Source organism: Callorhinchus milii, unplaced genomic scaffold (assembly GCF_018977255.1).
Source record: "Callorhinchus milii isolate IMCB2004 unplaced genomic scaffold, IMCB_Cmil_1.0 Scaffold4, whole genome shotgun sequence".
NCBI lineage: Eukaryota > Metazoa > Chordata > Chondrichthyes > Chimaeriformes > Callorhinchidae > Callorhinchus > Callorhinchus milii.
The window spans coordinates 1-24,876 of record NW_024704745.1 but is presented as its reverse complement, the minus strand read 5'-3'; the positions used below and the strand labels follow the sequence as shown (position 1 = coordinate 24,876).

The 24,876-nt window shown below is 47.4% G+C and overlaps 1 protein-coding gene across 1 annotated transcript in view; it reads left to right on the top strand.

Moving 5' to 3' along the window:
• pgm2l1 (phosphoglucomutase 2-like 1) overlaps nt 1–24,083 on the top strand; it is a 70,565-nt gene extending 46,482 nt beyond the window's left edge. The window contains exons 7-14 of the mRNA XM_007911460.2: nt 367–556; nt 4,167–4,264; nt 5,294–5,474; nt 12,753–12,846; nt 15,858–15,987; nt 19,030–19,219; nt 22,471–22,604; nt 23,243–24,083. Coding sequence (XP_007909651.1) covers nt 367–556; nt 4,167–4,264; nt 5,294–5,474; nt 12,753–12,846; nt 15,858–15,987; nt 19,030–19,219; nt 22,471–22,604; nt 23,243–23,345 — 1,120 coding nt within the window. The 3' untranslated portion in view covers nt 23,346–24,083. The remainder of the gene's footprint in view (nt 1–366; nt 557–4,166; nt 4,265–5,293; nt 5,475–12,752; nt 12,847–15,857; nt 15,988–19,029; nt 19,220–22,470; nt 22,605–23,242) is intronic.
• Nucleotides 24,084–24,876: the final 793 nt, after the last annotated feature.

Genomic DNA, 24,876 nt, shown 5'->3' with positions numbered 1-24,876 from the left:
ATACACACAGACAGAGAGACACATTCACAGAGAAACTCAAACGCACACACACATGGAGAGCCATTCCCACAGCGACACACAGACAGCCTCAGCCTCGCATGTGCATCAGGTGCCGCTCCGCCCACAGTGACATCAGGTAAACAGCACGAGCGGCCCGCGGGCCACAAACTACATTTTTGCCGGGTGTGTAGCAGGCGAGGGACGTCGTAGCTGAAAAGGTGCGACCGCATTTTTCTGTTGGCCCAGATTACAGCTAACAACAACTTCTGAATAACTACAGTAGTATGTTCCACCTCTAACCCAAGTGCTTATGTTAACTTTCCTCACAACGCTGTACACTGAGAGTGCTTGTTTCCTACCATCTAGAGAACTTAACCGAAAGACATCGCTCAAGTTCGTGCACACTTCCTTTCATGGTGTTGGGCATGAGTATGTGCGGTCTGCTTTCAAGGCCTTTGATCTTGCTCCACCCATTCCAGTTCCAGAACAGCAGGATCCCGACCCGGAGTTTTCGACGGTCAAAGTGCCCAATCCTGAGGAGGGGGAGTCCGTACTGGTAAAAAAATTATTCTCTATAGTTTTGTGCACCTTTAATAATCCAAACTCTCGCTCCTTTCTTACTCGTGTAAATCACCATTGTACACCAGCCACCTCCGCTCCTTTAAAGCAAAAATGTGTGCTGCTGAGCGCACCCGGCTTAAATCAAACTAAACAGTCCATCGACAGATCTGGCTGGACCTTATCAAATCTTGCCGCTCTGCCCTTGACTCCGCTAAATTGTCGTTCTACCCCAAGACAATCTTGGAGACCAAGGACAACCCCGGGCTCCTCGTCTCCATTACCAATCTGCCCACCGTCTCGCGCGTCGCCCATCCTCACCACATGCGAACTGCGAGGCGATGCTAAAGTCGAGGGGATCCGCTCAGCTACCTCTGCCCTTCCGTCTGCTACACCCACCCTGGCCCCTACCCATTCCTCCCTCCACACCTTCGAACCTGTCTCCTGCTCCTCTCTCACCACCACTATAACCCGCATGAAACTGACTACCTGTTCCCTTGACCTTATTCCTACCCCTCTCCTTACCTCCCAGCTCCACCTCCTTGCCCCTCTACTCACAGACATCATAAACCTCTCTCTGTTCACTGGTACTATTCCACCCCATTAAAAATGGCAGTCATCACTCCTATCCTTAAAAAAAACCCTCTCTGGAGCCATCTTTTCCCCCAAACTACCCCCCCATCTACAACCTCCCTTTCTTTGCCAAGGTCCTGAAAGAGTTGTTGCTTCCCAGCTTCACTCCTTCCTTGCCTGCCACTCCCTTCACGAACCCCTCCAATTGGGATTTCGTGCTGCCCGCAGCACAGAAACAGCCCTGGTCAAAGTGACAAATGACATTCTGTCCATCTGCATCCAGGGCTCCCTCTGCCTCCTCATCCTCCTTGATCTCTCTGCAGCCTTTGATAAGATGACCACTCTCACCTCATCCACCGCCTCTCCTCTCACCTCAGCCTTCACGGCGCTGTCCTTGACTGGTTCAGATCGTACCTCTCACACTGCCTCCACTTCATCTCCACAAATGGCTTCTCCTCTAACCCCACATCATCTCATACGGCATTCCTCAGGGCTCTGTCTTTGGTCCCCTCCTCTTCACTATCTATACGCTCCCTCTTGGTGACATCATCCGCAGACATGGGGTCAATTTCCACATTTATGCAAATGACACCCAACTCTACCTCTCTGCCTCCACCCTCAACTCCAGGACCCACTGCTGCCCTGACAGAATGTCTGTTGGACAACAAGTCCTGAATGAGAGCTAACTTTCTTCAGTTGAACATCAACAAGACCGAGGCTCTCCCGATTGGCTCCCGTCAGCACCTCCGCACCGCACTGACAGCATCACCATCCATGGCTGCACACTCCACCTTACGAAGCCAGTCCAGAACCTTGGTGTCTTGTTTGACCCTCAACTATCCTTTCTACCCCACATCTGTACCGTGACCCGCTCTGACTTCCCCCACCTCCGCAACATCGCCCGGCTCCGCCACTGTCTAACACCGAAGGCTACCAAAACCCTCATACAAGCTTTCATTACATCAAGGCTTGACTATGCAAACTCCTTGCTTGTTGGCTACCCCAACTCCACCCTCCGTTGGCTGTAGTTCATCCAGAACTCTGTAGCCCGTGTCCTCCGTGACACTATCACCCTCATCCTCACCTGACTCCACTGACTTCCCATCACACAGAGGATATAGTTCAAGATCCTAGTCTTCACCTTCAAAGACCTCCATGGTCTTGCTCCCCCTACCTCTGTGACCTTCTAACCCCCTACCATCCTGCTCGCTCTCTCTGCTCAGGGCTCCAGCCTACTTCACATCCCCCGCCTCGCTCGCCCCACTGTTGGCAGGCAGGCATTCTACCACTCTGCCCCCACCTTCTGGAACTCCATCCTGTGGTGCCTCCCTTGCTTCCTTCAAGACCCATCTCAAGACCTTCCTCTTTGACCCTGCTTTTGATCACCCTTGCTTCCGCCCCCGCCGCCCGCCCTCCACCCTCCCTGATCCCGATTCCCAGCTCGAGTCTGAAACTGACTGTCCAAGCGCCTTGAGATGTACTCCCGACGTGAAAGGCGCTATATAAATATAATGTTGTTGTTGATATCCACAAAAAGCAGTTCAACTGCACTTTAAGTATCTGTCCATTGTATACTTAGGAGTCGCATCTAAACTCAATATCTCAACTTCCCAAGCAGCTTGTCAAAGTGGGATCTCAAGGTGCTAGTGTGGAATATAGGTACCTGACAGGCTGGTTTTATTATTTGATGGTGCCTTGGAACATCCTCCCAATATGTAAGGCGCTATACTAAAACAATGTCATCTGTTGTTGTTGATGACCAATGGTCATTTGAAGCAGTGGACAAAAGAGAGAATGGGCTACCGGTGAGGACTGAGCATGCCTTTGATCATTGTCCTCAGCAAGTTAACTCGTTTAATAAAACTAACCAATCTGGCACTCATACAGTATTGGGAAACCGAAAGGAAGTTCTCCTAATGTCCTGGCCAATGTTTTTCCCACATCCCATCCACTTTTGCTAAATAGTCATTCCTCCACATTGCTGTCTGTGCAACATCACTGAAGCGGACAAACCGCTGATTTCACATGAATAGAATCTAATACTAATATTGATTTTGCTGCATTCGTTCCCATCAGTGTGTCTCAAACATTTCAAACAATTGGTTTGAAGTGCAGTGTCTGTTGTTTTGGCAAACACGGCAGCTAATCTTCACCAGCAATGTTCTCAGTGAAGTGAATGACCAATTATTTTTGCCTCAATGGCCATCACTTCAAAGTGACGTGAGCTGTCCATGCATTTCATATAGTGCCTTATGTCATTGAAACGTCTCAAAGCGCTTCACAAAATATACTGTAAAGTGAATTGACTGTATATTTTGTGGATGAAACGCGGCAGCCAATTGCACACAGCAGTGTCCCACAAATAGTCAAGGATTGAGTGACCAAATTATTATTATTTATTTGAAATGATTATTACCCCAGGAAAGCAATCCCACAATCAACTAACAACCAGGTTCCTACTTATTGCTGGATGAACAGTGGTGTGTGTGTGGAGTTAGGAAATTTGCCTAAGGTTTTGCCCAGGAACCAAACTAATTCCATTCCATGTTCTAAAACTTGAGGTTTGACATTGACATCCCTTTCTCACTGACAAGTGGTTTTAATCGCATCCTGAGTGAATACTGAAATATCCAGAAAGATATGAGCACAATTGAAAACAGTGTCTTTATTTCTGTCACCTTTAGTTTTGGGGGGATTAGTAATAAATACTGGCAATATAATTCAGCTCAACTATTTTAATGATGATCCGTCGCTATGTTCAGTTCCACATCTTCCGTAACATGGATGGAATGAGGAGGGCCTTACTGGTATCAGGCATTGTTACACTCCACTCATCTGCAACAGAAAATAAAAAAAATAATTGTGAGAAAATAAAACAAAGGAGGTAACAGGACTTTGTGAACACCCAGTACATTCAGCTTGTGTGCTGCCCACAGTACTGTATGCACATCTGTTGATTGCTAAACTCAGCATTTAATGGGGGTTGTAAATAGGAACCTGATTGTCCTGACCTCTCATTGCCCTGCCTTCACCAGAAACTTTCCCTCCAACTTGCTGAGAAGGAAGGGGCCCGGATTGTGATAGCCACAGATCCCGATGCAGATAGACTGGCCCTGGCAGAGCAGCAGGACGGGTAAGTATGGAAATCAATCAACAACAATTGGCATTCATATAGCTCCCCTCTTGCAGGGCTGCGTCCCAGACTGCTTAACACTGGTGGAGCACGACACTGAGCCGGGGTGGTGGGGGTTGACGTAGGCATGGTCTTCTGAAGGAGGGCGCAAGGCAAAGGGATAGAGGAAGGGTGTTCCTGAGTTTCAGGGCGTAATGGCTGAAAGCACGGCCACGGATGGTGGAGTGGAGGGGACCAGGGACATGCAGAAGGCTGGAGCCAGTCAAGCAAAGGCAGTGAGTAGTGGGTTGGGGACTAAGCAGGTCGGAGAGGTAAGGTGTCAGGGCATGAAGGGATTTGAAAATGAGTGTGAGGATCTTGAAATTGATCCATTTGGCGATAGGGAGCCAGTGGAGCCTGGATAGTACTTCTGTGATGGGAGTACGGGTGAATATGCGGGTGGTGGAGTTTGGGATCAGATGGATTTTGTGGCTGGTGGAGCTGTGGAGACTGGCAAGGAGGGCATTGGAATAATCTAGGGGGGAGGTGACCACAGAAACAATGCACTCAGTGCACTGTATCAACATCGTTGACCTCGGGTTCAATTCCCTCCATGGCCTTGATCCTTCCTGTCCAATCACTTGGCCTGGTCTCTCCCTCTGCAGTAAAACTGAATATTCAATATAATTGAATGGTTTATTGAATACAATTAAAAAAATCCAATATAATTTCAAGACTAAACTAAGAATATAGTTAATTGAATATCAGATATATGGATAATTTGATTTATTGAATAATTCACTGGCGCTCTCTACTCTAACCACATTCCCTGCTCTCTCCGCATTGTGTCTGCTGGTGCTCACTCCCCCACTGCAGCTCTCCCATCACCTCTCTCCCTAACCTTCTCACATATTGTGAAAAAGCCCAACTTCTTAACTTTTTTTTCATAACCATCATCTCCACCTTGGTAAATTTGCAGTCACTGCTCAGCATCTGAAGTAGAAAGTGTAATTTAATCCAATAATGTCTCATTATTGTGTCTTGCGGCAGTAAGTCCTGGAAAATCTTTTCTGGGAATGAGCTTGGGGCTCTGTTTGGCTGGTGGCTCTACACGTGCTGGAAGAACAAGGGCCCGAAGATGGTCGACATAAAGAACGTTTACATGCTGGCTACCACCGTCTCCTCCAAATTCCTCCAGTCGCTAGCCACGAAGGAAGGCTTTCAGTTTGAGGTACAAAAAACATCTGGTTATAAGAGCAAATTTTATAGCTCATTTGCACCACCAATACAAACAACAACATCAAGTTATGCAGCATATACAGCGCCCTTCACGCGGAGTGCTTAACTGTAGCAGAGCCTGACATGGAGGAGGGAGGAGGTCACCATAATTTAAGAGGAAGGTCTTCAGTCGTGATTTAAAAGAGGGCAAGGAATAGGCAAGGTGGAGGGATTGAGGGAGAAAGTTCCAATGTTTCAGGCAGTATTAGCTGAAAGCACGGCCACTGATGGTGGAGCGGAGGGGCCGGGGGATGAGCATGAGACCAGAGCCAGGCGAGTGGAGACAGCTGGTAGTGGAGTGTGGAGAAAGCAGATTGGAGAGCTAGATAGGTTCCAGGGTGTGAAGGATTTGTAGATGAGTAAGAGATCGTGGAATCTGTGTGTTGTGTGATAGGGAGCCAGTAGAGCCTGGGAGGGCTGGTGTGATGGGGGTATGGAGTTTAGTATGTGTGAGTATATGGGTAGTGAAGTTCTGAATCAGTTGTAGTTTGGTGGTGGAGCTGGGGAGACCGGTGAGGAAGGCATTGGAGTAGTCAAGGTAGGAAGTGACGAAGGCTTGGATGAGATATTCAGTTGTGTTAAGTGTGAGTGTGTCCCACCAGTGACAAGGTACAGATGTTCAGATGGATGTTAGAGATCTTTGGGAAATGTTTCTGTTTGTGTCCTGGCCAGAAACCCTCTGGTTCAGTTGGTCACTCAGCTAATGATTAGCTGGAAAAAGCATTGACTGAATTTGTGGTAATCACTGTGAATCTCTTTTAGCTTCAGATGGATATTATAGGCGCTCTATAGGCAAGGAGGAGTTTTGCAAAACAAACAGTTTATGACCCCACTTGATTGGATGATGACACAAGTCTTATCCATGTATTCCTCACTTCCTTCCTCAATGTTTCCAGTGCCCTCCCTGCCAATCTCCCCAGCTCCAGCATTCATAAAATATACTGGCTCCCTTTTACACTACACATCGATTTCATGATCTTCACATTCTTGTACTGGCATCTCCCTACCTCTCCGAGCTGCTTAACCTCACTCCTTACCTTCCCGCTTGGCTCAGGTGGTTCAAGCTTTCTGCACGCCCCTCATCCCCTCGCTCCACCATCTAAGGCTGTGCTTTTAGCCACTAAGCCCCCAAATTATGGAACTCTCTACCTCAATCCCCCCGCTTTGCCCCTCCTTGCCCATCTTTACATCACATCTGAAGACCTTTGTCTTCGACTGTGCCTGCTCTCTCTCTCTGTCATCAAGCGCTCCAAGACCCTAACTGCGTAAAGGACGCTATATAAATGCAAGTTGTTACAGTGCCTTGTCACGTTAAAATGTTTCAAACTGCTTCAAACTTTTATAAAGTGCAGTGACTATATTTGTGGAAAAAAGCAGCAGCCAACTTGGACACATCAATAGCAATGTACCACAAGTAGCTTGAAAATGAATGGCCAATTTTCTCTGTGAGACTATTGGCTTGAACAACAGGAGAAACTCCCTTCTCTTTTCCAAGGTCCTGTCTATCTGTCAAAAAGACAGATTTTGTTGATGGGCAGACGGGACCTCAGTTTAATGTCTCTAACGATAAAGATGATGATGAACGCTGGCTCAATTGGTAGTGCTCTCACCCTTGAGTCAGAAGGTTGTAGGTTCCAAGCCCCACATTGTGAACTGTAGTTCATAGATGAGGTTGATACTCAAATGCAGGATTGAGGAGTGCTTCGTCCTTGGCATGAGCTGATAAACTTGAAGGCAGGTAGTCTTGTGTCTGCTCAGATAGATATTAAATCCCATAATGCTATTTGAAATGAGAATGTAGTTTATTTTGGTGTCTAGCCAACAGTCCCCCAGATAAAATTGGTAATTTGCTTCATGACTATTTGGGGACCCTGCAGTGTGAAGCAAACTATAGTGCAAGGCTTTCATTGGCTCAGTATATCGGGGCGAACAACCAGTGAAGAACTTATCAGACTCCACCAATACTTATTGGAAAAGAGAAGGTAACTGGAAGTAAGAGTGGAATTAACAGAGGCTCTGGCCACAATCTTTCAATCCTCCTTGGACACTGGAGTGGTGGTGGAGGGTTGCAAATGTTACTCCCCTGTACAAAAAGGGGCAGAAGGATAAACCCGAGAACTAGAGGCCAGTCAGCCTAACATCAGTAGTGGGGAAACTTCTAGAGACTTATCTGGGACAAAATAATTTTTCACTTATGGGAAAGCCAACACGGATTTGTTAAAGGCAAATCATGTCTAACAAACCTGATGGTGTTTTTTGATGAAGTAACACAGAGGGTGGATGATGTTGTTTATATGGATTTTCAAAAGGCGTTTGATAAAATGCCACATAAGAGACTTTTAAGCAAAATAGAAGCCCATGGCATTAAAGGGACAGTGGCATCATGGATACGGAACTGGCTGAGAGATAGAAAACGAGTGGTGGTGGACGGTTGTTTTTGTGACTGGAGTGAAGTGCGCAGTGGTGTCCCCCAGGGATCAGTATTGGGACCACTGCTGTTTTTGATCTATATAAGTGACTTGGGTATAAGGAGTACAATTTCCAAGTTTGCAGATGATACTAAGCTGGAAAAGTAGTAACCAGTGAGGAGGATAGCAGCAGACTGCAAATGGCCATAAACAGACTGGTAACGTGGGCAGATGAAGTTTAATATGGAGAAATGCAAAGTGATGAATTTTGGGAGGAAGAATGAGGAGAGGCGATATAAGCTGATGGTACAATCTTAAAGGGAGTGAAGGAACAGAGAGATCTGGGGTTCAAAGTAACTCTTTGAAGGTGGTCGGATAGGCAGATAAAATAGTTAAAAAAGCATACGGATACTAGGCTTTATAAATGGGGGCATAGAATACAAAAGTCACGAAGTTGTGATGAACCTTTGTAAACACTGGTTAGGCCTGAGCTAGAGACTGTGGTCAGTTCTGGGCACCGCCCTTTAGGAAGGATTTCAAGGCATTGGAGAGGGTGCAAAGGAGATTCATCAGGATGGTACCAGGAATGAGGGACTTCAGTTATCAGGAGAGGCCAGAGAAGGTTAAGAGGAGACTTGATAGAAGTTTTCAAAATTATGAGGGGATTCGATAGGAGAAACTATTTCCACTGGCGGGTTGGTCAGTAACCTGAGGGCACCGATTTAAAATAGTTGTTAAAAGAAACAGAGGGGAGGAGAAATTTTCCACACAGCAAGTTGTTCGAATATGGTATGCATTATCTGAAAGGGTGGTGGAAGCCGATTCAATAACAACTTTTAAGAGAAACATAGATAATTATTTGGGGAGGACAAGTTTGTAGGGGTATGGGGAGAGCAGGGAGTGGGGTTGAATTGGATAGCACTTTTCAAAGAGCCGTTACCGACATGATGGGCCGAATAGCTACCTTCTGTGCTGTATAATTCTGTGATTCACTTGTTGGTTGAACTTTTGCAGACAAGATGGGCCATATGGCCTCCTTCTTTGCTGTAAAATTCTATGATTCTATGATACTATGAAGGTGGTTTGTCTCAGAACTGCCAACTCAGTAATTTTGAGGTTAAGGTTAATACTCGTGAATAAGAATAAAACGGGAAATTTCTATTTGGTCGGGAAGGAGCACACGAAAACCCTAACCTTAATAATAATACTTGCATTTGATGTCTCAAAATTTCACAGTATTTGCTGTAAAGTGGTAAAGTGGGTAACTGTGTTGGGGTAACTGCTGAAGTCAAACTAGCTAAAACTGCAGAGTTTGTCATTGTGAGTACAGTCTGGCAAGCTTTCCCATTGCTTGTCCAACTAGGACCTACCCATTGGAGCTTTTGGCTTGCAGGAGCTGAATGAGAAAAGTACGAATCCCCAGTGAATGGTCGGCCCTTCAAGTCCCGCCGATGTGCTGTCATCAGCAGTCCCCTGCGGACCTGCCTAACTCAGGGATTAGACCGGAGACCAGCACGGAAGTTGGACTTGATCCCAATATTACATTGCCCAATGCGTCACCTTGGAGCCAATTCAAGGAGACCTCGCCCACCCCCCCAGCTTCCCGCAGAGGATAGTTCTGTTTTTTAATTGATACAAGATTGTCACAACCCAGCTCACAGTATAGGAATGCCACTGCCGTCTGGTGGATATTCCATGTCACTGTAGTATGTATACACTGTAGAATAAGGTTCTATTCCTTCCACCTTTCCTCGAATAAGGCTACCTAACATTCCTGTTCTTAGCAATGTTGTGTAGTGTCTTTAGAATAGAAGCCATGTAACTAGCCTGAATAGTGCCAGGTGATTTCAATGTAGATGTAAACTCATTCAGTAGCGACTGTATGCAATCCCTAAGAGGATGTGGTCTGAACACTCGAGTGCAGTAATCATTTCTGAAGCAAACTATGGTGCAAGGTTTTCATTGGCTCAGTATATCAAGGCTAACAACCAACGAAGAGCTTATCAGACTCCACAATACTGAATGGGAGAAGGTGGTTTGTCTGTTTGTTAGGTAACTGCCGACTTGGTAATTTTGAGAGCAAGGTTAATACTCGTAAGAATATAAAGCGAGATTTTTATTTTGGTCGGGCAGAAACACGAAAACCCTAGCCTTAATAATAATAAATCCTTGCATTTGATTTCACAAAGTGCTTCACAGAATATGCTGTAAAATAGATTTACAGTATTTTGTGGGCGAACTGCGTCATCCAATTGCGACAGCAGTGTCCCACAAACAGTCGTTTGTTTTAATGTCGCTTAAGAGTCTCCAAACCAAGCAACTGAGAATTCCCCGTTTTCATCTGACGTGCATGAAAACCTGCAAGGAATACAAGCTGCTCGCCTAACCCTGGATTAGGCACAAGTTGGTGGAAGCCAAGACTTGGAATGTCATAGAATATTGCTGGAGGCTAAAAATCCACATTCTGCCATTGCGAACATTCTCTGACAAGCTTCCTGCTGCTTGTCCAGCTGAGGAGTAGCCTATAAGTCAGCGCTTTGGCTTGCAGGGCTTACAGAAGCAGAATGGGATAGTTGTAGGAATAATAAGCAGGAACGGAACACTCTGATAGGCAAATGGCGGATTGCTTTCCGGGAGTAATAATCCCTCCAAAAATGTCACTCGATCCACGATTCTTTGTGGGACACTGCTATGTGCAATCGGCTACAGCATTTTGCCCACTTTACAGCTGTAAAGCGCTTTGCGACGTCTCAACGATATGATAAGGCGCTATATCAAATGCAAGGATTATTGTTCATTATAAGGTTCCCAACTATTCGTGTCAACCTGAAGAATATGGAAGCTTAGTTTAATCTCTCACCTGAAGGATGGCATCTCTGACAATACAGCGCTTTCTCCCTCTTCACCCCCTGCACTGCAACTCCGTCTTCAACTGTGAGCTCAGGTCACTGACTAGCCAGCAGCTTCCCACAGCAATGCAGCTGATTTTCTATAGTTACCTGAGCTCATTGTTGAAAAGACTATTTAAAAACCGTATGCACTAAAAGCAAATTCTCCTGTCACAGAGTGACACATGTCCGCACATACACTCAGAGCGGGACGTCCCGGGCTCCGCAACTGAGCCCCACACACGCTCGCTCAAACTCGCGCACACACACTCTCGCTCACCACTCACACACAGATACTCAAACACACATTATACAGAGAGTGGGAAGTCCCTAGCTCCGTCACAAAGCCCCACACTCACACACGAACACAGACACTCAAACACACACCACACAGAATGGGACATCCTTGGCTCCGTTACTGAGACGCGCTCATGTACTCACACACAGACACTCATCACACATAATAACAGAGCAGGAAGTCCCGCGCTCTGTCACATGCTCCTGTTGGGCTTCTGCTGGAGTCCATTTTCCCTCAGCTCTCTCCTCAGCACAAGAGTTGATTTCTCCTCATGCTGCTTTCTTTCCTGCACTAGGTAATGAGCCCATTACCCCCATCATTTGACTACACCTTCTTTCCCTCAATGATCCGCAGTATTCCAGGGCACTGCTGATGACAGCCCAGGCTCATCGGCAAGACCTGGAAGGGGAGACCAGTCACTGGGAGCAGGGAGTCATCTCACTCAGCTTCTGTTAACCCTGCCGCCAAAGCCCTAATGGTTAGGGTGGTTCTAGCTGGACAAGCAGTGGGAAAGCTTGCCCATTCATTCTCAATGGGTTTGCTGTGCAGTTTTAGCTGATTACTCCACTAGTTACCCAAACACATGCTCGTTGACCCCCAAGCTTTGGCTCTTGCCAACCTGTGCCTAATGCTTTCAGGAATTAGGTAAGCAAATTGTGTTCCTCCAGTACAAGAGATTTGGATGGAGACGACCAATATGGTGTAATAATCCAAGCTTTATTAAGTAATACAAATAACGTATTCTTAAAACCGAGACCATAGATACAATAGAATCAATGTCGATTCCACTGGGAAGTGCGCTGACCCTCTACACAACTCTAACTATTCCAAAGTTCATATTTTACGTGTTTCTAACTCTGTCTCCCCTTGTCACAGAGATAACCCTCATCCTTGCAGGCTGCTAGTGATCTTGAGCTGGCTCTTTTCGCATGAGAAAATAACTGATAATGAGAAAGAGATATGGACAGCTAATTGGGAGGAGTCCTGTTTCTTAGTCTTGAGCTAATCAAATGTCCAGGAGTGCGCTTATTTCTCTGAGTCTCCTTGTTTTCACATCTGTGCTCAAGGACATGATTACTCAATTCCTAGATGGGAGGATGACATTGGGACTCAGGCACCGAGCGAGGGAACGTTATCAGAACCTGTCCTCTTCCCGGGTCAAGCCAATGTATCTTTAACTTTGCTAACGCTAATTGGCACATGTACCCTCTGAGGGACCATTAAAAACACACCGCCTTGTCTATGCCCTAATAACTAAGGATTGCTATACTAAACAAATTACAAGTGTTTGGTTATATTTTGAAAGTTTACTGATTAAAAAACCTTAAAAACAGTAAGCATCACAAATATAATCTTACACCAGGGAAAGAGTGCACATTCCAATTTAGCTTTCAGATTTCCATGTGTGGGTGGGATGCAGGGAATTCTCAGCTTCTTTTGGAGACTCTTAAGCATGATGATGGGTTTCCGCACGTGTCAGGCTGGTCCAAAAAAACAAATTCTCCCTCCTCACTATCTCTGAAATGCTTTGAAGAGTTCCCAGTGAAGGGGACTATATAAGTAGTTTTGCTGATTTAACAGCATTGAATGTTTTTATAACTTACCTTCTCTTTGTGATCATGTGGTTGTGTTTTAAGGAAACGTTACCTGGATTCAAGTGGATCGGGAATCGTGTTTATCAGTTGATGCAGAATGGGAAAGAAGTACTCTTTGGGTTTGAAGAATCCATTGGTAAGTGATTGCCTCCATTCTGCTTGCTTGCCCAGCGCCTTGGGACATTCTCCCAAAGTGAAAGGCTTGGCACAAATGTAATTTGTTGTTATTGTGGGAATCTATGTTAGCAATAGCCTGGCTCAGGTGGTTCTTAAGCTAATGATCACAAGATCTGTTTGGATGAAGAAGGCCTTTCAGCCGTTCTGCTCTCTTCCCTCTAGAACACCGGCCCTACGCTTCCCCCAACACATCATCAACCTGCTTCCTCAATGAGGAAAAGGCATTTGACAAAGTGCCACATAAAAGACTTGTAAGAAAAATATAAACCCATGGTTTAAAAGGGATAGTGGCAGCATGGATCCCGAACAGGCCGGGAGACAGAAAGCAGAGAGTTGTGGTGAACGGCTACTTTTCTGACTGGAGGGAAGTGTACAGTGGTGTCCCCCAGGGATCGGTATTAGGACCACTGCTCTTCTTAATATACATAAATGATCTGGACTTGGGTGCAAGTACCATCTCCAAGTTTGTGGATGACACAAAGTTAGGGAGGTGGTAAACAGTAAGAAGGATAGGAGCCGACTGCAGGAAGACATAGACAGATGGTAAAATGGGCGACACGTGGCAGAGGAGTTTCAATGTGGAGAAATGCAAGTTATTGCATTTTGGAAGAAAGAATGAGGGGCAATATAGGCTGATAATACAATCTTAAGGGGGGNCGAAGGAACAGAGAGATCCCGGGGGGTAGGTAAATGAATCCTTGAAGGTGGCAGGACAGGGAGATAAGGCTGTAAAAAGGGTATATGGGATACTGGGCTTTATAAATAGGGGCACAGAGTACAAGAGTCAGGAGGTGATGATTAACCCATATAAACACTGGTTAGGCCTCAGTTAGAATACTGCCCCAGTTCTGGGCCCCACACCATAGGAAGGATGTTAAGGCATTGGAAAGAGTGCAGAGGAGATTTACAGAACGGTACCAGGAATGAGGGACCGTGATGATGAGGAAAGGTTCGAGAGGACGGGATTATTGTCATTGGAGCAGAGACGGTTACGAGGAGACCTAATAGAGGTCTTCAAAATCATGAGGGATTTGATGGGTTAGAAAGGGAAAAACTGTTTCCACTGGTGGGAGTGTCGGTGGCTCGAGGTCACAGATTCAAAATAGTCTCTAAAATAAGCCGAGGGGAGGGGAGAAGAAATGTTTTCACGCAGCGAGTTGTTTGAATCTGGAGCGCATTGCCTGAAAGGGTGGTCTGTTTGTGGCAGAGAAAACGTCCCCTAATCTCCATGCTTTGTTCATCTCTCATCTATGTAGCTTGTTTTCCGAATCCTCTAACCTGATCATAGAATGGGTAGGTGCCTGCGTGTGGGTAGGTGCCTGCGTGTGGGTAGGTGCCTGCGTGTGGGTAGGTGCCTGCGTGAGGGTAGGTGCCTGCGTGTGGGTAGGTGCCTGCGTGTGGGTAGGTGCCTGCGTGTGGGTAGAGACAGCAAATGTATGTTATTGTGTTGTTCACAGTATGTGAATTCCTGTAGCCCAGTGGTTAGAGCAGTCACCTCGCAAGCGAGAGGGCCTGGGTTCAATTCCCAGCAGGGTGAAACATTAGACAAGTTTTCTTACTCCAAACACATGCCCCTGTTTACCAGCAGTAAGTAGGAACCGGTTGTTAGTTGATTGGTGGATCACTTTTCTGGGTATAATAATCCCTTCAGAAAATAATCATAATTTGGTCACTCAACAACAACAACAACAAGATTACATGTGTAAAGCGCCTTTCACGTCGGGAGGACGTCCCAAGGCTCTGGACAGAGTACACCATTTCAGACCCGACTGGGGTTGGGGTGGTAAGGGAGGGGAAGGAGGGTGGCCGATGGCATGGTCGAAGAGGAGGATCTTGAGCCGGGACTTGAAGGAAGCTAAGGAGGGGGTGAAGCGGAGTGACTGGGGGATAGAATTCCAGTGGCTGAAGGCTCTCCCGCCAATGGTGGGGCGGGTGGGTCGGGGGGTGTGGAGCAGCCAGAGCCGGCTGAGCGGTGGGAACGGGCGGGTTGGTAGGGGGTTAGGAGATCGCAGAGGTAGGGTGGGGGGAGGCCATGGAGGGCTTTGTATGTGAGAACCAGGATCTTGAACTGGATCCTCTGAAGGATAGGGAGCCAATGGAGTCGGGCGAGAGTGGGGGAGATGGGGTCACGGAGTTTGGTGCGGGAGAGGACACGGGCTGCAGAGTTCTGGATTATCTTCAGCTGTGGAGGGAGGAGTTGGGAAGACCGACAAGAGGGCGTTTGCATAGTCGAGCCTGGAAGTGATGAAGGCATGAACAAGAGTTTGCGGTCTGAGGGGTGAGGTAGTGGTGGAGTCGGGCGATGTTACGGAGGTGAGGGAAGGCAGAGTGGGTTGTGGCTTGGATTTGGGGAAGAAAAGACAGTTGAGGGTTGAACAAGACACTTGGGTTCCTGACTGGCTGGTGAGTTGTAGTGTACACCATGGAGGTTGATGTTGCCAGAGCCTGAGGTGCTGAGGCCAATCAGGAGGGCTTCAGTCTTGTTCACATTCAACTGCAGGAAATTTGCCCTCATCCAGGACTTGATGTCTGACGGGCAGTCTGTCAGGACAGCAGTGGTCCTGGAGTTGAGGGTGGAGGCAGAAAGATAGAGTTGGGTGTCATCCGCATACACTCAATCCACGACTCTTTGTCGGACATTGCTGTGGGCATTTGACTGCCGCATTTCACCCACAAAATATAAGTCACTTCACGTTACAGTATATTCTATGAAACGCTTTAAGACATCGCAAAGACGCAATAAGGTTCTATGTCAAGGCACTATATTGAGACCATTCTCATGGAGGATATAAAAAAAGTGTGCGTCCGTGTGCACACATCTCTACCTCTGTTTGACTATGTATTTGACTCTCTCTGTATAACTCTTCGCCCTCTCTCCTATTCTCTCTCCATTTCTCTCTCACCCTCTCATCCTCTCTGTGCGACTCTCTGACTCTCCCTCCCCCTCTTATCTCTCTGTCTGTCTCTCAGGCTTCATGTGTGGCACCACGGTCATCGATAAAGATGGAGTGAGCGCAGCTGTGATTGCCGCAGAAATGGCTGTTTATCTGGAGTCCAAGGAACTAACCGTAGCCAAACAACTCCAAAATATTTATGAAACGTAAGTACGTTTTTATAGCTCTCATCTCATGCTCACGCTTGGTTTTGTTACTTATTCATCCTTGGCATTGGGTGGCACTGTGAGGCTGGCATGTTGCCATCTCTGGTGGTCCTGGTGAAGCCTTGCGTTTAAACAGCTGCAGCCCTTGTTATTTATATAGTTACGAAACAGGTCATTTGACCCAACCAATCTGGGTCAGTGTTTAAGATCCACAACAACAAGATTGTATTTGTATAGCGTCTTTCACGTCGGGGGACGTCCCAAGGCGCTGGACAGTGTACAGCATTTCAGACCTGAGCTGGGGTCAGGGAGGGAGAAGGGAGGGGAGGGGAAGAGGGATGACCGATGGCATGGCCGAAGAGGAGGGTCTTGAGGCGAGTCTTGAAGGAGGCTAAGAAAGGGACAAGGCTGAGTGATTGGGGGATGGAATTCCAGAGGTTGGGGGCAGAGCGGCTGAAGGCTCTCCCACCAATTGTGGGACGGGTGGGTCGGGGGATGCGGAGCAGGCCAGAGCCGGCTGAGCGGAGGGAGCGGGTGGTTGGTAGGGGGGGGGTTAGGAGGTCGTCGAGGTAGGGTGGGGCGAGGCCATGGAGGGCTTTGTAGGTGGGGACCAGGATCTTGAACTGGATCCTCTGAAGGATAGGAAGCCAGTGGAGTCGGGCGAGAGTGGGGGAGATGGGGTCACAGAGTTTGGTGCGGGAGAGGACACGGGCTGCAGAGCTCGCAGAGCCCGATTATCTGCAGCTGTGGAGGGAGGAGTTGGGAAGGCCGACACGCAGGGCATTTGGATAGTCGAGTCTGGAGGTGATGAAGGCATGAACAAGAGTTTCAGCGCCTGAGGGGTGAGGTAGTGGCGGAGTCAGGTGATGTTAAGGAGTTGAGGGAAGGCAGAGTGGGTCATGGCTTGGATATGGTGAAGAAAAGACAGTTGAGGGTTGAACAAGACACCTAGGTTCCACAACAACAACTTGCATTTATATAGCACCCCTCACGCAGAGCACTTAACAGTAGCGGAGCCTGACGTTGAGCTGGGAGGGGAGATGACTGTAGGTACAGTCGAAGAGGAAGGTCTTCAGGCACAACCTGAAGATGGGCAAGTGGAGGGATTGAGGGAGAGAGAATTCCATGGTTTCTTGGTGCAGTACCTGAAAGGGCGGTTGCCGATGGTGGAATGCAGGGCATGATTGACAAGCAGGAGGCCGGAGACAGCAGGTAGTGGGTTGGAGAGTAAGCAGGTCGGGAGGTGATGCACCAGCCCCCACTCCTCTAATTCCCTTTTGAGGCTTTGGAGGGGGTGATGAGGTTGACTGAGGAGCCCCAACCTCAGGGTTCTGATTGAGCGACAATGTTTGTCCAAGGCAAGAGGAGAACGGAGGAGGTGGTGTTGCTGTGTTCCGGTGGTGATCTTGTGATCCAACAACAAAATTACATTTACGGAGCGCCTTTCACGTCCCAAAGCACTGAACAATCAAGGGTCGGGACCCTAGCATGGGGGAGGGGTGGTGTAGGAGTAAGGGAAGGCAGAGAGGTGGGAGGACGATCAAAGGCACAATCGAAGAGAAGGGTCTTGAGAACGGCCTTGAAGGAGGCAAGGGACGAAGCAAGGCGAAGGGATCGTGGGATGGAGTTCCAGAGTGTGGGGGCAAAGAGGCTGAAAGCCCGGCCACTGAGGGTGAGTCGGGCGGGAGACATGGAGCAGACCAGAGCCCGCTGAATGGAGGGTGCGGGCAGGTTGGTAAGGAGTCAGCAGGTCAGAGAGGATGGCCTTGAAAGTGAGGACGAGGATCTTGAACTCGATCCTCTGGGGCATGGGGAGCCAGTGGAGTCGGGCGAGGGTGGGAGTGATGGGGTCACGGAGCCCTGGTGCGCGAGAGTACATGAGCTGCAGAGTTTTGGATGATCTGCAGCTTGTGAAAGGAAAAGTTGGGAAGGCCGATGAAGAGGGAGTTCCCGTAATCGAGCCTTGATGGGACGAATGTGTGGGTGAGGGTTTGGGCAGCCTGAGGGGTGAGGCAGTGGCGGAGTCTGGCAATGTTGCGGAGGTGGTGGTAGGCAGTGCCGGTCATGGCGCGAATGTGGGGGAGAAAGGACAGTTCAAGGTCAAACAAGATACTCGGGTTCTTAACTGGTTTAGTGAGGTTGAGTGGCAGCCGTGGAGGCTGAGGGAGCCCTGGTCACACATGGTCAGGATGTTATTTGTGACCTTGACCAGAGCAGTTTCCGTACTGTGGGCAGCATGGAAACCCGATTGGAGGGGCTCATGGAGGGCGTGGAAGGAGAGGAAAGAGCGAAGCTGGGAGGCAACGACGCTCTCAAGGACCTTGGATAGGAAGGGGAGGTGGGAGGTGGGCCGGGAGCTGGATAGCTGTGATGGGTCAAAGGAAGGTTTCTTCAACGTGGGGGTAATAGTGGCTGTTTTGAGGGGGGTAGGAACAGTGCCAGATGACAGGGAGAGGTTAATGATGTCGGCAAGAAGTGGGGCAAGGAGGTGGAGCTGGAATTTCAGGAGAGGGGTGGGGATGTGGTCCAGGGAGCAAGTGGTGGGCTTCATGGAGGATATGGTGGTGATATAGAGGAGGGATTGAAAGGTTCAATGGTGTGGAAGAAGGGATGGGTAATTGTCGGGGGTGTTGTCGGGAGGGGGTGTAAGTTGGAAGGGCAGTGGCTACTGAGCGGATTCCCTCGATTTTAGACTCGAGGAAGTCCAGCATTTTCTCACAGTGGGAGTCAGAGGAAAGAATCTGCGAGGCGTGGCAGGGAGGGTGGAGGAGCCGGTTAGTGTTGGAGAACAGGAGCCTGGGGTTGCCCTTTGCCTCCAGGATTAACCTGGAATCGAAGGACGATTTGGTCGAGGTGAGAGCGGAGCGGTAGGTGTTGATCGGGTGGTAGTCCTGTGAATGACTGATCTTGTTCTGACTGGTTTGTTGGTGAGAGTCGGTGGACGGGGAATGTTGGGACCAGTTTTTCCTGAGATTCTGCTGGTTTGTAATGTAAAGAGATATTATTATTATTATTATTGTAAATATGAACATTTCCCTTTAGGTACGGCTACCACATCTCAAAGACTTCCTACTTTAAGTGCCTCAGCCCTTCCACGATGCAGAGAATATTTCAACAGCTTCGAAACTATGGGGCTGAAAATCAGTATCCCAGCTTCTGTGGTTCCTATGAAATTGTGCACATCAGGGATGTAACCACGGGATACGATAGCAGCCAGCTTAATAAGATATCTGTAAGTTACACAGTGCTCTAGATCCTGCCTGTCTCCTGACCAACTGCTTTCTATATTACTCACTCATTGACCTCAGGACAATCCTTGTTTGCCAAAGATCTAGTCCCTACACTTTCTGATCCAGTGTGGTAATGTGAAGAGGCAGTACGGAGGAGAGCAACGAGACTGAACTAAAGGAAAACATGCACTATTATAGCACCTCAATCATGTCAATGTCACTTCAAGTGCTTCAGAGCATTTGCTGTGACAAAAGAACCAGAGGAAAGATGAGGAGAAATTATTTTACCCAGAGAGTTGTTACGATCTGGAATGCACTGCCGGAAAAGGTGGTGGAAGCAGATTTGATAATAGTTTTGACAAAAGAATTGCATAGGTACTTAAAAGGAAAAATTTGTAGTACTATGGGGTAAGAGCGGGGAGTGAGACTAGTTGCTAGCTCTTTCGGAGCACAACGCCGAGCCAGGGGGCAGAGGGGTTGGGGGGAATGGTTGATAAGGGCAAAATTTTAGAATCATTGATTAAGGATGTGGTAGTGCGGTATTTAGGGCACAATATAATTAGGCCAAGTCAACATGGCTTTATAATAATAATAATAATCCCTCCAAAACAAAACAATAATAAATTGGTCATTTTCAATCTACGACTGTTTGTGGGACATTGCTGTGCGCAATTGGCTGCCGCGTTCGCCCACAAATATACAGTCAATTCACTTTACAGTGTGTTCTGTGAAGCGCTTTGGGACGTCCTCCCGACGTGAAAAGCGCTATATCAAATGCAAGGATTATTATTATTATTATTATGGTTTTACAAAAGGGAAGTCATGTTTGACAAATCTCAGAGTTTTTGAGGATATTTCCAGTAAACTTGATAAGGGTGAATCAGTGGATGTGGTCTATTTGGACTTCCAGAAGGCATTCGATAAGGTGCCGCATAAAAGGTTAGTCCAAAAGATAAGGGCCCATAGAATTGGGGGGAGCATATTAACGTGGATTGGGGAATGATTAACGGGTAGGAAACAAAGTGTAGGGATAAATGGGTCCTTTTCAGATTGGTGGGATGTGACTAGTGGAGTGCCACAAGGATCAGTCCTTGGCCTCAGCTATTTACCATCTACATCAACGATCAAGATGAGGACATTGAAGTTAATATATCTAAATTCGCAGATGACACAAAACTAGAGGAAGTGTCAACACAGAGGACACATTAAAAAAATGCAGCGCAACATAGATAGGTTAGGTGATTGGGCAGGTAGGTGGCAGATGAAGTATAATGTAGGGAAGTGCGAAGTCATCCACCTAGGGAGCAAAAACAGTAGAGCGGGTTATTTTTTAGAAGGGGAGAGATTGGAATGTGTTAGCGTCCAGAGGGACTTGGGTGTCCTTGTACACCAATCACAGAAAGTTAGTCTGCAGGTGCAGCAGCAATTAGGAAGGCGAACGGTATGTTAGCATTCATTATGAAAGGATTAGAGTATAAGAGTAGGGAAGTCTTGCTGCAACGGTATAGGGCCCCGGTGAGACCGCACCTGGAATAGTGTGTCCAGTTTTGGTCTCCTTATTCAAGGAAGGATGTACTTGCCTTGGAGGGGGTGCAGCGTAGATTTACTATGTTAGTACCAGGGATGAAGGGGATGAGTTACGAGGATAGGCTGACCAATTTGGGCCTATATTCTCTAGAATATAGAAGAATTAGAGGGGATCTTATAGAAACCTATAAGATCATCAAAGGGCGATAGAGTAGATAGTGGGAGATTGTTTCCCCTGGTTGGAGAAACTAAAACCAGGGGTCACAACCTTAAAATCAGAGGCAGCCCTTTCGCACTGAGTTGAGGAAGAACTTCTTCACTCAAAGGGGTGAATGTATGGAACTCACTACCCCAAAGGGCTGTTGACGCTCAGTCCTTGAACATATTCAAGACTGAGATATAGATTCTTATTGCAAAAGGGATTAAGGATATGGGGATAAGCGGTCAGGTTATTAGCTGGAGTTAGATTAGAAGATCAGCCATGATTGAATGGCGGGGCAGGCTCGAAGGGCCGAATGGCCTACTCCTGCTCCTACATATTATGTTATGTCAAAGAAGAAGGGCTTCAGGCATGACCTGAAGATGGGGAAGGAAGGGACAAGGTGGGGAAATGGGGGAAGAGTGCTCCAGAGTTTTGGGGTGTAGTGGCTGAAAGCAGCGCCACCAATGGTGGAGCGTATAGTACGAGTCAAGAAATGAATGACATCATGAACGTAATGACTAATTAATGTGAAGGATTGTTGGCCACCACACAGGCAGAGATGTTGCTCTTTTCTAATAGTGCGGAGGGATTTTACTGTCTGCCTGAATATATGGAAAGGACCTCGCTTTCATGTCTTATGTGATGAACAATATCTCCACTGAGATGTGCTGAAGGGTTGTTAGCCTGTAGCTCATACCCAATGTGGGACTTGAACCACAAAGGCCAATGCTGCATGAGCTAAGATAACACAATTGTTATCTCGGGTTTGACAACCTTACTATAATAATAATAATCTTTGCATTTGGTAAAGCGCCTTATCATGACAGAAGAATGTCTCAAATCGCTTTATAGGGATTACTTTGAAATGGAGTGACTGTATTTGTAGGGAAACACAATTGGAGTGAGCGACCAATTTTATTTGGCGGATTGTTAGCCAGGATACCGGGAGAGAGAATCTCCCTTTTCTCTTTGAATAGATCTTTTAATGTCCACCCAAATGGGCAGACAATACACTTGGTTTAATTTCACATCCAAAGGACATTGGGCTAGTGTAGGAAATGGCTCAGTGCTGTTATGTGGAGTCCCGTAGTGTAGTGGTCAGACCACTCGCCATGCAAGTGAGAGTTCCCAGGCGGGCAGGACAAAACGTTGGTCATGTTTCCTTACTCCACAAGCCTCTGTTTACCTAGCAGTAAGTAGGAACACGGTTGTTAGTCAATTGGCGGATTGATTTCTGGGAGTAATAATCGCTCAAAAAAAATGTTGTTCATGACTATTTGTGGGACATTGCTGAGTGCAATTGGCTGCTGTGTGAAGCACTTTGAGACGTGATAAACCGCTATATCAAATGTAAGATTAATATATTATTACGGGAAATTGGGTGTTGGGATGATGAGATCAAATGGGCTGAAACCTCTCAATTATCCGCCTGATGTGATCAATGTGTTTGTGTGAGAAGTGAATGCTGAAGTGTGGTGTGAGCTGTGCTGTTTGCTGTCTCACTGTCAAGGCTTTGCCCCACAGCTGCTGCCGGTGAGTAAAAGCAGCCAGATGATCACCTTCACCTTCCTAAATGGCTGTGTGGCCACCCTGCGGGCCAGCGGCACCGAACCCAAACTCAAGTACTACGCTGAGCTGTGTGCAGCCCCAGGCCAGAGGTCAGTCACCCCCATTCCCTGCTCCATCCCCATTATGTCTGTGTTGGTGCTCACTCCCCCATTGGATCAAACTGCCAATTCCTTATAATCCCGATCACCTTTGGAATGGCTTTCAAAGATTTATCCTATTCTTTTAAATGTGACAGTCTAGTCTCAAAGGTCAAATTGTGGCAAATGGTTCCATGTTGTAAGGAGCCTGTGTGTGACATCGACACTTAGCTCTGCTCACAACTTTGTTAACGCCTCGTGCCTCACCTCGCTTAGAACTGCTGTTTGTAATGACGCTGTGCAAAGTATTGTTTACTGATCGATACAGCTTATATAATAATAATAATAAGCTTGTAAACGACCTGTGATTGAAAGAGGTAAACTCAGAACAAATCTGCGGAAACGCTATTTCATTGAGTGAGTTAGTAATCTTATGGAACAGGCTCCCTTGGGAGACAGTGTAAGTAGAAAATTTGGTTTGTGTCGAGAACAAGTTAGATAGATTTCTGCTGGAAAATAATATCTGGGGATACAGTATAGAGTTTGGGCCACGACATGTCAAGCGACTGCTAGGATTCCTGGTGGAAAGTGAATTAGATGGACCTGGGTCTTCCTTCGCCAGCAAATTCTTATGTTCTTATCATTTCCAGTGACACAGCGCGACTGAGAGAAGAGCTGGACAAACTGATCGACGCAATGGTGACGTACTTCCTGGAGCCTGGAAAGAACGGTCTTATCGCTCGTTCTGTTTAATTTGAAAGGTGTGTGTGTGTGTGTGAGAGAGAGAGAGAGAGAGAGAGAGAGCAGGTGGGTGTGGAGCGATGCAGAAGGTTGTCACTGGAAGGGAAGATGCGGTTGATGTGCTTGGTGACTTTCTGGGAAGGACTTCACCTGATGTACCTGAGAAAGAACAGACAGCCTGAGGTGGGGAGGTAACTCGCACTATAGTGGGTCCATGCTGCTCTGCCAGGCAGTCTGCGCCGTTCCTTTGTGTTGTGCATTTTTCACGTAGAGTCCATGTGTTAGTCACTACCAAGTCCCCGCGCCCTGCTAATGCTTTCCTGGGCGGGTTTGGAGATCTGGTGAGAGGTGGGGGGATCGGCCCAACATTTTACCAGCGAAGGGAGGCAGTGGGAGAATGGGGCCCCTGTACTGATTAATTAGTGCTAATGAGCCCCCGCTTATTGACGTTTGTAGACACATTTCAAGATCAGAAAACATCTCGTCTCTAGAAACAATACTAACACTTGCCTTCAGTTCTGCCTTTAACACTGCAATGGCTGAGAAGACTTTGCTGTCAATGGCTATCAAGTGTAGTGACTGTGTGTCTCTAGGCAATCCTCTCCTCTGCAGAGTCCTCTGAAGCACTCGCATCGCAAGCGAGAGGACCTGGGTTCGATTCCTGGGAAAAGCAAAATCTTAGGCAAGTTTCCTTACTCCACTCGCTTCTGTTCACCTACCAGTAAGCAGGAACTCGGTTGTTGGTTGATTGGCGGATCGCTTTCTGGGGATAATAATCCCTCAAAGAAAAATTGGTCGCTCAATCTTTGTGGGACGCTACTGCGCACAATTGGCTGCCATGTTACACCCACAAAATATACATTTCACTTTACAGTGTATGCTGTCGAGCGTTTTGAGACATCTCAACAACATGATAAGGCGCTATATCAAAAACAAGTATTATCATTATAGTTTGCTGGGACCTCTGTGCTGATCTCGCACTGTATTACGACACTCCACTTTTCAATCTTCACTGTTAAGGGGGCAAATGTCAGGATCTGATGGATGCTTTTTGTATGTAGGAGAAATGTTAATGATATATCTAAAATGTTAACTGATAGTTAACGTTTTCCTTGTGTGTGTGTGGTGGGGGGCAGTTTGTGTGTGTGTGGTGGGGGCAGTTTGTGTGTGTGTGTGTGTGTGTGTGTGGTGGGGGCAGTTTGTGTGTGTGTGTGTGTGTGTGTGGTGGGGGGCAGTTTGTGTGTGTGTGTGTGGTGGGGGGCAGTTTGTGTGTGTGTGTGTGTGTGTTGTGGGGGGCAGTTTGTGTATGTGTGTGTTGTGGGGGGCAGTTTGTGTGTGTGTGTGTTGTGGGGGGCAGTTGGTGTGTGCGTGTGTGTGTGGTGGGGGGCAGTTGGTGTGTGCGTGTGTGTGTGGTGGGGGGCAGTTGGTGTGTGCGTGTGTGTGTGGTGGGGCAGTTGGTGTGTGCGTGTGTGTGTGGTGGGGGGCAGTTTGTGTGTGTGTGGTGGGGGCAGTTTGTGTGTGTGTGTGGTGGGGGCAGTTTGTG